Genomic DNA, 13,401 nt, shown 5'->3' with positions numbered 1-13,401 from the left:
CACCCTGTCAGTATCTTGCACTCTGCTGTGCTGGATTGTTTCAGGGGCTCCTTTGCATAGTTTGCACCTGGGATCTTGCCTGGTATGGTAGATCTGGGCCTCAATTGTTCTGGTGCCCAGGGCCTGCTCCTGTGCTGCCATGATTAGTGCCTCTGTGCTGTCCTTCAGTCCAGCCCTCTCCAGCCATTGATAGGACTTGTTTATATCGGCCACTTCGGTGATCTCCTGGTGGTACATCCCATTCAGGGGCTTTTCCTCCCACGATGGTTCTTCCATCTCTTGTTCCTCCAGATTCCATTCTCTGAGACATTCACTTGGTGCTTCATCCCTTGGTGCCCTCTTCTCTTCCTATTTGTGGAGCTTGGATGTTTCATCATGGATAGTGGCCTTGATGCTCCCTAATCCCCGGCCCCCTTTTTGTGCTTAGTGTATAGTCACTGGACACTGGACTTGGGGTGGAAACCCTCCATGCATGGTGAGCAGCTTCCTTGTTTTGACATCCATGGTCTGAGCTTCCTCCTTTGGCCAGCTTGTTATCCCAGCAGGGTATCGGATCACTGGCAGGGCATAGTTGTTAATTGCCTGGATTTTGTTCTTGCCATTTAACTGACTTCTCAGTACTTGCCTCACTCGTTGCAGATATTTAGATGTGGCAGCTTTCTTTGTGGCTTTTTCATGGTTGCCATTCACCTGTTGTATGCCCGGGTACTTGTAGCTTTCCTCCACATCTGTTATCCTGGATTACCTTCCCTCTCTTTGTTATCATTTGCCCACATTCCTCCAGTCAGAATGAAATTCCAATGTCCCTGCTGCAGATCCTGGTGGTGTGGATCAGTGAGTCAATGTCCCACTTACTCTTAGCGTATGTGAAGGACTGTGTTTTTTTTAACATGTCAATTTGACATTGAATGACTTTATCAGGCCACATTTTAAGTTCAGCTGTTCATTAGAAGTTTGATTTACAAGATGTTTCTAAATTTCAATTGTTCTGAATTAATACAGAAGGGAATTAAAACAGTTACCAGGGGACGCCAGCAGGAGGAGTTTGAGCCTGTTGAGCTGTTAAACGAGACACACCTCTTCGTAGCTTCAGTTAAATACATGCAGGAGCCAAGGAAAGCTGGTGTTCGTGTATTTTATAACAAATTCTTCCCATATCAGGTAAGAGCCCCTTTTAATTGCAACCTGAGCTCTCAGGTGGGTTAAGCAAATGTTAAATATGGTCTTGATGTTTCGTGAAATTGAACATTTGAATGTAATAAAGTTCTGTGGCAGCTGTTAGCCATATGCCCGGTTGAAATAACTAGCTTTAAGCTAATCGTGTCCTATGCTAACTGGTTCACTGTACATCAGCTTGGAATAATGATAAGAACCATGGAATTTGCTGTGCTGTAATTTCCAGCGTGTTTTGTGTTTAATTCATGTACTGTTGGTTGTGGAGTAACAAAAGGTTAGAGAATCCTTACAATTCTGGCAACAAACTCATCTGCAGGATTTCCATTTTCTTTCCTGTATAATATTTGATCTGCAAATGTTGGTAAGAAAACTGCATGTAGTGTTACCTGTTCCCAATGTTGTATGCAACTTATGTGATGTCCTAGCTTCAGTTAAATAGATGCAGGAGCCAAGGAAAGCTGGTGTCTGTGTTTTACAACAAATTTTTCCCTTATCAGGGCTTTTACACGTACAGCTTGATGTCATCCATGTACAGGAGGTAGCTGATGGTGGCCCCATTGCTGAGTTGGTATCCATAGCCAGTGTTGTTGATTCGTTGGCTGAGGGGATTCAGGCCTATACCGAACAGCAGCGGAGACAGGGCTTCTCCTTGATATGCCACATTTGATGGAGACTTGTGCAATTGCGTTGAAGTTGGCCTCCATGGTGGTCTGCCACAGCCTCATAGGACCTTAAAATAGGTTTCAGAATCTACGCACTTTATAGTCTAAAGGTGTACCTTCTATTAAAATCAAATAAGATTCAGCGATAAACATGGACTTCTGCTGCCGTTGATCTTGTACAGCGTCAGACATTTCAGGATCCATGTGTGTGGCATTGAGTTGTAGGCTTTCTGGTAGTCAATCCAGGCGGTGCACAGGTTTGTCTGATTTTGCAGTCTCAGGCGACTGTTCTGTCAACCAGCAGCTGGTGTTGTGCTCCTCTGGTTCCTCTGCCAATGGCTTTCTGTGTCTTCGCCATGTATTGATCTATGTGCCCACTTACCTTAGCCGCTATGATGCCTGACAGGAGCTTTCATGTCGTGAAGAGGCAGGTTATTGGCAGGTAGTTGGATGGGACTGATCCCTTGTGGGGGTCTTTCAGTATCAGGATAGTTCGTCCCTTGGTCAGTCATTCAGGGTGAGTCCCATCTTTCTGGAGTCGGTTCATTTGTGCTGCCAGGCGTTCATGGGGTGAAATCAGCCTCTTTAGCCAGAAGGCATGGATCATGTCAGGGCCAGGTGCTGACCAGTTCTTCATACCTGAGAGTCTGTGCTGGATATCTGCCACCGGGATGGTAACTGGGTCTTGTTCAGGGAGGGAGCTGTGGTCTGCTCTGAGGTCTTTTAACCACTGTGCGTTTCCAGTATGGTGGGTCAGCTTGTGTAGTATTACCCTGCCACTGCTAGAGTACACTTTAGCTGGGTTAGTTGAGAACAACCAGTTTATTCTTCTGGCCTCAACTTCTCTGTATCTCTTCAGTCGCACAGCCAATGCTTGGAGTCTTTGTTTGGCAGTTTCAAGGGCCTAAGGTATGGAAATCTGACTGTACTTCTCTGGCACCCTTTTCATGGTTGTTCCCTTCTGGAGGTCTGACGGTTGACTAACTTTCCTTTGAGTTGCCTTGATGTTGGTTTCTAACCTCCTCTTCCATGGTTCCTCCTTCTTGTCCCTGATGTTATGTCGACCAAGCTTCTCCAGGATCACTGTTGCTGTACTGTATATCGGTTCATTGGTTTCTAATCCCTACTGCAGTGATGGTTGCAGTAGGGATTGTACTTATTGATGTCTTCACCTCAGACGGCTTTCTGGTGGTACATCATCACTAATTCTTGCCAGTGGGTACCGGGGGTGCCTTATCTTAGCTATGATGCTGTGTCTGAGGCTGATTATTTCATCTCTTATCTCTATCTCTGGGGCTTGGTACCCAGTCTTAATGTGGGAGTTGATGTTATCTCCCCCATACCTTTCTCCCCAGTGGTCCCCCTTGCAGTATTAGTGTGTTGTATCTCCTCAATCTCCAACTGTGATAGCAGCTGTCGTTTGCTACTATGTGTTTTGGTGTCATTGTGGACTGTGGGTATTGAAGTATCCATATGTCCCACAGCCTCTTCATATAGCCCCACTCACTAGGGTTACTTGCATAGTAGCATTCCAACAGTTCCTTATTAGCCTCTCGTGTCCAGTGTCATCTATTTTGTGTTCTAGTAGCCCATTTCTCATCACGACACCCTGGTTCCTCGGTGTGACGCAGAGCTTTTTTGACTAAGTGACGTCTGAACTGGCATGTCAGCTTCATTATTTCCACTCATCATGAGGTAGTCGGCTGTAGCGCTAAGGGTCTTGCCCAAGTACCCAACTGGCCAAACTATGATGATTAATCCAACCATGCTGTGACAGTAGCGAGCGATATTAATCTTTATCGTGTCAAACACTTCTAACAAATGACAGTTATTAACCTTAACGTCCGGGTCCAGTCCTCATGAAAATTGTCTTATCAGAAGCAAAAGAAGGAACCAAAATGTGTTTTGATAGTAGTAGAAACGTCACACAGCAGTCATGAATGCAACAAACACAACACATCCATGCTTATCGCTGAATCTTATTTTATTTTATTAGAAGGTACACTTTTAGACTATAAAGTGCGTCGATTCTGAAACCTTTGGGGAGGGGATGAGAGAACATGTAAAAATCTGGATTTACATTCAGATCTAACAATCATTTTGTGCTCATTTAATTTTTATGACTTTTTATTTTAATTATTATTTCTAGAATTTGAATACTGCAAAGAGGGAAAGGGTCGGAGAGGTGAGACTGATGTGAGCACCAGGAGGAAACTGCATATACAGGAGCATAAGGGTGAAGAGTCACTATGGAACTTATAGGCACATTTCCCCTCCGTTTGTCCAGCACTGTTGGCAACCGCTGACTTTTCACAGGTTAAGAAAAAACAAACATTGCTTAGAAAAGGAAAAAAAAGGTTGCACTTACCAGTTGACAGCAAAGAAACAAATTTGTGCTAAGCCCATTAGCTCATGCTTGCCATACTATATAAATTACTTTAAATAATAAAATTAATTACAGCATTAAAAACACATTTACATTAGCCGCAGCAGCTTGCCATGTTGGATTGTGTTGCATTTGCATCAGAAAAGAAAAATATCCACATGAAGATAATGATGATCTCTCCTTTTATAGGTGAGTAAACACCTCCAGGTTTGTGTGTGCATCAAATTAGCATCATAAACAGGTCCGTGCAAGCCAACAGGCTGGGTTCATACGAATAACATGGACACTTGATGGTTTTATCAACACATTTAACCCTTTTGTTTCACTTTGATAAACAGAACATCGGAGTGAAAAAGAAAATTGAGAAGATGATTTGAATCTTATTTCTCCACTTTCATGATTTAAGTCTTTTAAAAAAAATCTCATTCTTGATCATAATTAGTGAATATTTATTATCTTCTGAAGCCTTTAAATAGACTTACAGCTGGTTTTGAATATAAAGAGTAGTTTATCTGTCCTGGAGAGCACAACTCACCCTGCTAGATTGCCTCATGTCTCCTGCGGTTCTGCTCAGAGTTTTCCAAAGTGGACGAAAACAACAATAGTGTCAACAGTGTCATTGTATTTGACATGCCCGTCTTACAAGACAAGATAATCTGTTAGTGAAATTAGTTCTGAACTTTGAAAGATGGAGGAATCAGCAGGGAGAAATACTGCATCAGGTGAATCGTGTTGTAACATCTGTCCAAAGAAGGTGGAAGGAAATCCTTGGTTCCTTTGTTTACCACTGCGGATCATTAAAAAAAATCAAGAAGCAAGAATGATGTGGTTTGGATTGCTTAGATACTCACTTGACAACATGAGCCAAAAGCCGACATTCAAGTTTTATAACCTACAGCTGTTTTCTCAGATAGATTCTTTTTAAAAAACTAACATTTTTACACAATGTTTTTCCATAAAAAGGAGATTTAACTTCCATTGTCCGTGCATTTCCAACAAAAAGAAGCTGACTCAGCCAACTTTAGGAAAACATGCAGTATTTCTCCCATCTAATCATGTTAAAATGATTTAATTTGACAAAAACACCTCATATGACGGTTATTAAAATATGCATCCAGTCTAATTATAAAGTAGAATATTGAGGAGAGATGAGACCATCATTATCCAAACATGGGATCATCTTCTACAATTAAAAGGGGAAAAAATACTGTAAATACTTTATATGATACTTAGATGTTTTTGCTTTCTATAGAAACAAAAATGTGACTAATTTCTGTACATGAAACACTAATGTTCCTTTATGAAAAAGAAAAGTATACTGTACAAATACACAGAACTACAGCACCAGCAGACTTTGTTCAGGTCTGCTTCCACTCACGTCCTCAGCAGGGCTCTGTGGAAGTCCATGGTATTCCATGGACATGAGGTCCTTAGAGAATCTGGGCTGTCCTTTATAATGCCTGTTTGAGGGGAGACGACGTATCCTGAGGACCCTCCCCTCTAGTGTTGATTGCACCGGAAATGTCTGTTAGTAATCCAGCACAGCTCTGGCAGGAAGAAAATCCATGAAACAGCTAAAGTAGAAGAAAAAGGAGCTTATCCAGCACTAATTGTTCCAACTTGTCTATGTAAGGACAGAGAGGAGAGTGTGTGTTTGGGTTTTGTGCATGCAGCACACGTCTACATGCCTCATTCGTGGGAAACAATCCAACAGCAGTTCGCTTATGTGCTGTCGGGATTGGCTTCTTGTGTGTTGTCCAACATGCTGCTGCCGTTGGTCTGAGGCCGTTCCGGCATTTCTCCTGTCACCGCCACTCGAATCACTTTCAGCCAGCGCTGCTTGAGATCCTCGGTCTCGGCTGCAAAGTTGTGGACGGACTTGGACTGGGAGAGGCGGAAGCTAGCTGGAGAGTCTGTGCTGTCGTCCACAGAATATCCCAGTAGGGGGATGGTGCACAAGGCCTTCACATCCTGAGAGAAAAGGCGGAGAGGAGAATGTCATCTGTGAGAAAAGCTGTTGGAGAAACATTTCGTGTCTTTGCTGTTTTACCTGTGGAGCTCCATAAAGATAGAGAACTAGGCACTCCTTCTCAGGGATAACACACCAAACTTTCTGCCAAAGTTTGCCTTTCTCCGAGTGCTGCAGGAAGCCACACATGATGCTGCAGTCGGTGAACTGAGCTGCCTGGATCTGCAGGGAGAAATGGATCAAAACCAGTCAGATTTCTGGTCATTTCCACTTTGTTATAGAAAAGATGCAGGAGATGAACCCAGCAAAAGCAAGCTTTGTTTAAACTGTTACTGTATGAATCCAAACATCACCTCAAGAATACCGCCCCTCTTTCCTTCTGTGATGGCTTCTCCCGTCAGGATGGAGAAGCAGTCTCTGCAGACTTTGTTCATCTTGTTGCCGTCATACTCAAGCGGTGCTTTGTTGTCCGAGCATTTCCAGCACACTACCTGTAAGGTTAAACAAATGTCTCACCCAAACTCTTCATCAGTCAGACTTTACCGTTACCACGTATTCATCACTTTTATCTGAGCAACAATACCCTCCAAGCTCTGCGTGCAAACAACCATCTGCATTTCTTTCTTACCTGAAATCCAGCTAAGAATAAAGCTCGCTGTCCTGCTCATCATCTCTTGATGTCTGATTTTGGTATATTTATGCTAAAGCAGTAAAAACCTTGCTGTCTGATGACTTACGTAGCCGCATGCTCTGCAGTGGTGTCTCCGCCGTGTCAGAGCATTGAAAGGTTCCTTGCACTTCATGCACATCGTCACTTCGTTGTCACGGATCCAACGAGGAGCCCGCTTCCCCAGCTCAGCTTTCTGCATTCAAAGGTTAAAAAAAAGCTGAGAATAGCAACTCTTTACACCTGTTGTGGCTGTTTCACTTTGTGCAGTTTTCACTGTGACACGAACCGAAACCTCTTCGGCATCCTTCAGAGCGTTCTTGAATGACTCATTTTTCTGCTGGAAGATCTCTATGGTTTCCTGAAAAGCCTAATGAATGATAAGAATAAAATCAAACATGACTGTCTCTTTGGATCCTCTGCAAGCCAAAAGGAAATGGGAGGGTGGCTGGATGGTGGAACCTGTACCTTGATCCAGTCTGCCTTGTCTTGCTCTGAGCTGAGGAGAAAATAAAAAGACAAATAAATGGCTTCAAACATTGCAAATGTGCAGCAATAATCTCTGTTTCTGTAAAAAACACCATGCCAAACCAACAGAGATTGGTTGTGCTTAAACTTGTGGTGGCATAAAAAGTACCTGGCCTGTAGCTCCAATGTCCTCTCCTTGCCTGACACCTGGAAGGTATGAGGGTAATCCTCATTAGTGGTTTCCAGGACCTTCATGCCTTCAATCCCGATCCGTGTCCTCACTGTGTACTTTGGCCCCCCCAGGCTGAATTTCGGCACGCAGTATAACAGCATGTTGTTGAACTGGCAGAAGAAGAGAAGTTTGAAGGTGAGCTGTGGAGACAAGTGAGACCCTTCCTCCCAAACGGTAATCTGAATCGTGCAGGTGGGACTCATTCTGAGTGCAAGCTAATCAGAAATTACTCCAACATAATCATATGATGAGGCAGCGTCAGTAATTGAGAGGCTTCTTCATGTGTTCCTGCTGTGGAATGATTCATTCGTTTCAATTGACTGGCGCAGCATATTTCCCTGCAGTGCCCTTCAGCAGCTGCAGAAATCTTCTCACCAGGAAGAGGTATCGCTCCATGGCGGAGGTGTTCCTGGCTGCCAGCTTCAGAATGTGGCCCTCTTTGATGAACTCATTGGAAGGGTTAACAATGTCCTCCTCCTCTCCCAGCATCTCGTATATTTCCATCAGCTTCTTTAATTTCTCCTAGGCAATTAAAAAAAAAATTTCTTTTAGGAAGGAAGACTTTTGAGTTTTGGAAATTCGGCGTATGAACTTACAGATTTCCTTATGGCACTATTGGAGTGAGTCGCCGCCATGGCAATAATTTCTAATGATTCTGAAAAAGGAGGATAAATATTATGGCAAAAGAAGCCCGAAGCCTCCCGGGAGAGGTTTTCATAACGTTGGGACATACTTTCAGCATCTCTCCGGTCAGGGTCGTCCTCTGGCAGCTTCTTCAGGTAGTCTTTAAGCAGCATCTCGTATCGAGGGACTCTCTGCACCGGCTCCAACATGTGATGCTGCAGCGTCAGACAGCCACAGACTTCTTGACTCTGTCCAAAAATAAACCAAGATTCAATTTTCCCTCAATGCCTTTGTGCTTAATCACCATCCAGCCCCTGAATCATGATTGTAATTTGAATCGAAGAGACTGATGCTTTGGTTTTCTTTCCATCTGGAGCCATCTAACAACACAGCTTCTGCTGGTATAATCTGGATTCTGATTCCAGCATGTACCTGTATGTCTTTAATTATGGCCTTGAACTGAGGCGAACGATCGGTCCACTGTTTGAGCAGATCCATGGCCTTGTCGAAGTTCTTCACATATTCAGCGTACATTTTGAGGAAGGGTGTGAGTTTCTGCAGAATGTCACCAATGCGAGGTGTGGATGCCCTGGAGGGAAAGGACTGAACTTAACATCACCAAGAACAAGTTTAAGTACGGCTTTTCAGGCAAAATTATTTTTAAAAAATGAGTGTAAAGCAGGTGTTGAATGTTGCATTTTCCAGCTGAAGCTCACCATTCTCCCATGCGTTTCTCCAGATCTGGAAGCAGAAACTGGCTGTGGAAGGCATTGATGGAGGAGATGTTGGAGAAGATGTTCTTCACCACATCCACAGGGAAAGTTCCTTTGTTTGCCTCCTCCATCAGCTTAGCACAGAAAACCTGGAAAACCGCAGTCAGTCAGCGAGGTGATGTCTCCACCGGGTGTTAAACGATGAAGTCAGAAAACAGAAAAGAGTCGTGTAGATGCACGAGTTCCTCACCTGGTCCAGCAGGTTAAGTCGCGCTACGTAGGCCTTCTCCGTCTGCAGGAGCTCGCTGGCGATTTTAAACAGCTTCTGTTCATTTGTCTCCTGAAAGCAGAAGCAAGAGCGATGAGACGAGCTGACTTCTTTTCTACAAGGCTGTGAAGTCTTTGGCTTACGTAAGGTAGGAAATATGCATTAGAACTGCTGGGAAACTTTCTCCTTCTCCTTAAATTTGCTCAGCAGAACATCCAGAAAATCATTCTGCTGCTTAAATGCTGGACAAGACAAAAAAAAAAGATTAAAAAAAAATAAAAAGAACTGCTGGGAAAGACTGGGAGTCACATTTCCACAGTTTGTGTTCAGCATCTCGATGCTTTCAGTGACGGATATTGTCCTGTTTTGCTTGAAGGTGTCTCACACGGTGTCCACACAGGCATGGAGCTGATAGTAAAGGAGAAGTGAGGAAAGGTAGTGCATGGTTGTGCAGCTTAACTCCATTCCCACATCTTGGTCGTTTGAAAGTGAAACTTCAAAGTTCCTGTCTGGTGAATTTCAGACTTCAGACCACTTGTTTAAACATCCATCGCAGAGCAGAGTGTTCAGAGCCAACCGTGATTCACTGTATGGATGTCAGAGAAAGTCCTCAGAGACCCCGCGGCTGCTGGGGGCCAGTCTTGTGTTAAATACTGTTGTGTACAACAGAATGTCACACTGGGCTGCAGAGAAGTGTGTGTGGAGGGGAGGAGGAGGTGGAGGCTCTTAGAAAAGGAAATGAAAATATGGAAATGACACCAAATCAAACAAAGGCATTTGTTGGAACAGTAAGCTTCAGGTGGGAAGGCATCGTCTTCAGGCGACAAAACCAGGTCTCAATCGCATCACATGAGCAGGTGCTGCAAACCGTCACACTTTCCAGCACAATGATCATGAAAGTGGATATTTATTGATGCGCACAGCCAGTGAAACATGATCTTCCTCTTAAATGTTGGCCTGTGACCTGAAAGAAACCAACCAGACGCTTCCTCATTGTTTACTTGCCATGCACACACAGCCTCGATGGTGAAGCCAGACATGGTTTTTCTCAAGGAACTCATAAAAATACACTTTTTTTCCAAGAACGTGTTCCAGAAAAAAAACAGACTTTTGTCATAAAACCAGCAGTGATGAACAAAGAATTACTTGAGTTTATTTGATGTGTGTCGTTGCACATCCGGTAAAAAATGTCACATTTACTCAAGTTCCCATGTAGGCAGTACTTACACTTCTTTTTGAGTGGTAATTAGTATTTCCCAGGTCTTTACTGTCAGCTAACAGCCTACTTCCTTATTACTTGCAGACAGAAATGTGTGCAAGTTGGTTAAATGCAGCATGTAGCCATCCCTGTATGAACACAGCTACTGTAGACTGAGCGAATGTCGACACGTTTTAATGGGATCACAGTGAATTGCCTTGAATTTATTATGTTTGTAAAGTGCTTAAGATGACGTCTGAACTAAATACAATGATAATTAAATCAGTAAAAAGGAATAAAAAGGATTATGATTATATGTTTCAGGGTGAAAGTGTAGTGTGGTTTATATTCACAAATAATTCATGGTAATAATTGATTTATTTAATGAGACATGAACCCTCAGATCTCAGCTTTCAGCCGGTGAACATGGCAGAACCTCGCATCTGGCGAACTATATGTAGACAATGCACTGTGATGAGGAGGGGTGAGTAGTTTAGTCCTAAACTACTCACCCCTCCTCATCACGGTGCATTGTCTACATATAGTTTGTAACGTCACTGAAAGCAAACAGGTGCATGGTTAACTAAGAGCCACTGCTGCCACCAGCTGCACTAAGAGTCATTAGACAAATCATCCACCCAGAAGACTAATTAAAATTTGATTTTAATGAGAATTTAGAGTAAATCAAACCAGCTTCACATCATCCATTACAGTAATGCTGCTTACATGACATATTAAATCATGAGTCTTTATCATTTTGAGTTATTAAAGTGGAGTTTGATTGTTCAAAGCAAGAAAAGTGAACGTGGAGTTAAATAACAATGTCTTGCCTTGACGTTAAAACAGCATTGATGGGAGCAGTGTCTCTTTGTCATCATTAAAACACCAACAGCTTTCTTGCTTTAACAAGAACCTGCCGTTACCTGCAAATATCATCAATATCAACCAGCGGAGAGTTTTATCTGCGGCAAGGGGGTTAGGGCACGTTGGTCCAAAAACGTACCAGCACAGACCAGACTGCTTGTACAGCAGGTTAATTTATGGGTAAAATAAGACCTTTTAGCTCAGAACCTGAACAGGAACAATCGTGTTGTGTTCCAACCTGAAGCAGCGTCAAAAATACCAGAAGAAACAGAACTAAAAGCAGCCGCATCTTCCCCTGGGGGCATGGAAACGCAAACTCTTGGAGCGCTACAACCTTTGCCACTACTTTCCTCTTTCAGAGCGATGAAGCTGCATGGTTGTTTCCAAGCCTGGGAAGACGAGTCTGATCTGAACCTGAGATATTTTTAAACTGTGGACAACAGCTGGTCCTCATGGAGGCTCAAATGTTCGACATCTGCTCAGGATTCACAGAAAATAACAGAAAAACTTCCCTGTTGTGGCTCCATCCTAATAATGTTACTCTGGAGATTTAATAGAGAAAACCTGCAGTGCTGGAGCTGAAAGAAAGCTCTGTCAGGCTCTGAGTGCACAACACCGGGTGCATGGCAACAGAGGGGGTGTAAAAGGAATAAATAAGTCTGCATACCTTATGGTCTGTGCTCCCTTCTTCACTCCTTTCCTCGCCGTCTGCTTTAGTCTCGCTGTCCTCCTGATCAGTGTGGCCCTTTGCATCCCCTCGGCCAGCATGTGGAGGTGAATGATCATCATCCTGTTCTGTGCTTCCCATATCTCCATTTACCAGGCTGTCAGTCTCTGTCCTCACACTGTTCAGAGATGTCTCCTCCTTCTCCTTGTCCTGCTCCATCTGCACTAGCACTCCATTAGCGGCTGGCTGCTGGGCATCCTGTGTGGTGGAGGGTTTCTCTGGAATCCTGCCGGCCTCCGTCCTCGGGAAGGCACGGTGAGCCGGGCTGCAGTTGGAAGCTTTGCTGATATGTTTGAGCGGTGAGGTGTCTCTCTTGGTCTCAGTGTTGCTGGAGGAAGAGAAGAAACAGCAAAGGAGGAAGTGTGTTAGCTCGATAGGAGTACAGAAGGAGTTAAAAAAGGGACCCTCTCCTCAAAACAAAAAGAAGAAAACACATAAATGAGGAAAAACAAAGATTACAGGAGGCTGAATGTTAGCTCCTCGTGGCAGGGCTTTGTCAGAGTGTGTGGCGTGGTAGTCAGCGGAGTGAGGGTGAGAGTTAAAAATAAAGCCGAGGAGATGCGCCGACTTCTGGCTGTCCTGTGTCGCTGCTGTTACAGAGAGGAAGTGTGAGCAGAGACAGAATCGAGGTAAAGTAACGAGGAGGACAGGAGGAGAAAAAGCACTCCCACGAGGTGCATGCTGTCCTACTTAATACCTCCTCCTACCTGCTCTCTGAATGCAGAGCAAGGACCTTCCTGTTGACATGAAGGAAACGGTTAATAAACTGAAATACAGCATGGAAGTTAATTTTAAAGCACACACACACACACACACACACACACACACACACCAAGCACACATGAACACACAATGTCACAACTCAGCTGTTCTACATCCTGTACCAGCAGTCAGTGCAGCTGTTTCCCCTGCGAATGGCTCTCCGGACCTCCTGCGTTAAGAACAGTAGCCGCTGTGTGTCGTCTCAACGCAGCGCCGTCCCAAATGCGATCAAATATTACCACGCCGCTGAAGTTTAACGTCCAATCTAACCTCCACGGAGGGGAGAAACATTTTCTGCTGCAACGGCTGCTGCTCCCCCCAGAGAAACAGGAAGCGTTTAAAAATAGAGGAACAACAGGCTGGTGAAGCACTCTGAATTCGTTCTGGCCTGTTTTTATGTCAAACAACACAATGCAGGGTCTTTCAGCAGAAGACTGAATAACACCTTGTTTAGCTGGTAAGAGAAAACACTGCAAACAGCACTTCCTCCTGCATACTAACAGACCCGTAACTGCATGACTGAGTTTTAAAAACAAGCCAAACTAGACGAGAATGAAGAGCAGCTTCACTTCCATTACAGCTATCCTGCAGCCTTAAAGGCAGCCAAGTGGCATGTGAATCAGATTAGTATATTAGTAGGCTAATTCTGCTCTCTGAAGCTGTGTGTCTGTCCCTTGTTTCAGGT

At 44.0% G+C, this 13,401-nt stretch overlaps 1 protein-coding gene across 2 annotated transcripts in view; it reads right to left on the bottom strand.

Moving 5' to 3' along the window:
* Nucleotides 1-3,869: 3,869 nt before the first annotated feature.
* Nucleotides 3,870-13,401, bottom strand: part of fgd4a (FYVE, RhoGEF and PH domain containing 4a) — a 55,906-nt gene continuing 46,374 nt past the window's right edge. For both annotated transcript variants that reach the window (XM_079249124.1, XM_079249125.1), the window contains exons 5-18: nt 11,895-12,282; nt 9,148-9,237; nt 8,901-9,046; nt 8,617-8,773; nt 8,294-8,432; nt 8,157-8,215; nt 7,936-8,082; nt 7,498-7,670; nt 7,329-7,359; nt 7,150-7,230; nt 6,931-7,056; nt 6,547-6,684; nt 6,275-6,415; nt 3,870-6,195 (exon numbers count right to left, since the gene is read on the bottom strand). In XM_079249124.1, coding sequence (XP_079105250.1) covers nt 5,947-6,195; nt 6,275-6,415; nt 6,547-6,684; nt 6,931-7,056; nt 7,150-7,230; nt 7,329-7,359; nt 7,498-7,670; nt 7,936-8,082; nt 8,157-8,215; nt 8,294-8,432; nt 8,617-8,773; nt 8,901-9,046; nt 9,148-9,237; nt 11,895-12,282 — 2,065 coding nt within the window. In that variant the 3' untranslated portion in view covers nt 3,870-5,946. The remainder of the gene's footprint in view (nt 6,196-6,274; nt 6,416-6,546; nt 6,685-6,930; nt 7,057-7,149; nt 7,231-7,328; nt 7,360-7,497; nt 7,671-7,935; nt 8,083-8,156; nt 8,216-8,293; nt 8,433-8,616; nt 8,774-8,900; nt 9,047-9,147; nt 9,238-11,894; nt 12,283-13,401) is intronic.

This window comes from Telmatherina bonti (genome assembly GCF_933228915.1).
Source record: "Telmatherina bonti genome assembly, chromosome: 2".
Classification (NCBI taxonomy): Eukaryota; Metazoa; Chordata; class Actinopteri; order Atheriniformes; family Telmatherinidae; genus Telmatherina; species Telmatherina bonti.
Note: the sequence above shows the minus strand (reverse complement) of the source record. Positions and strands in the feature narration are given on the sequence as shown.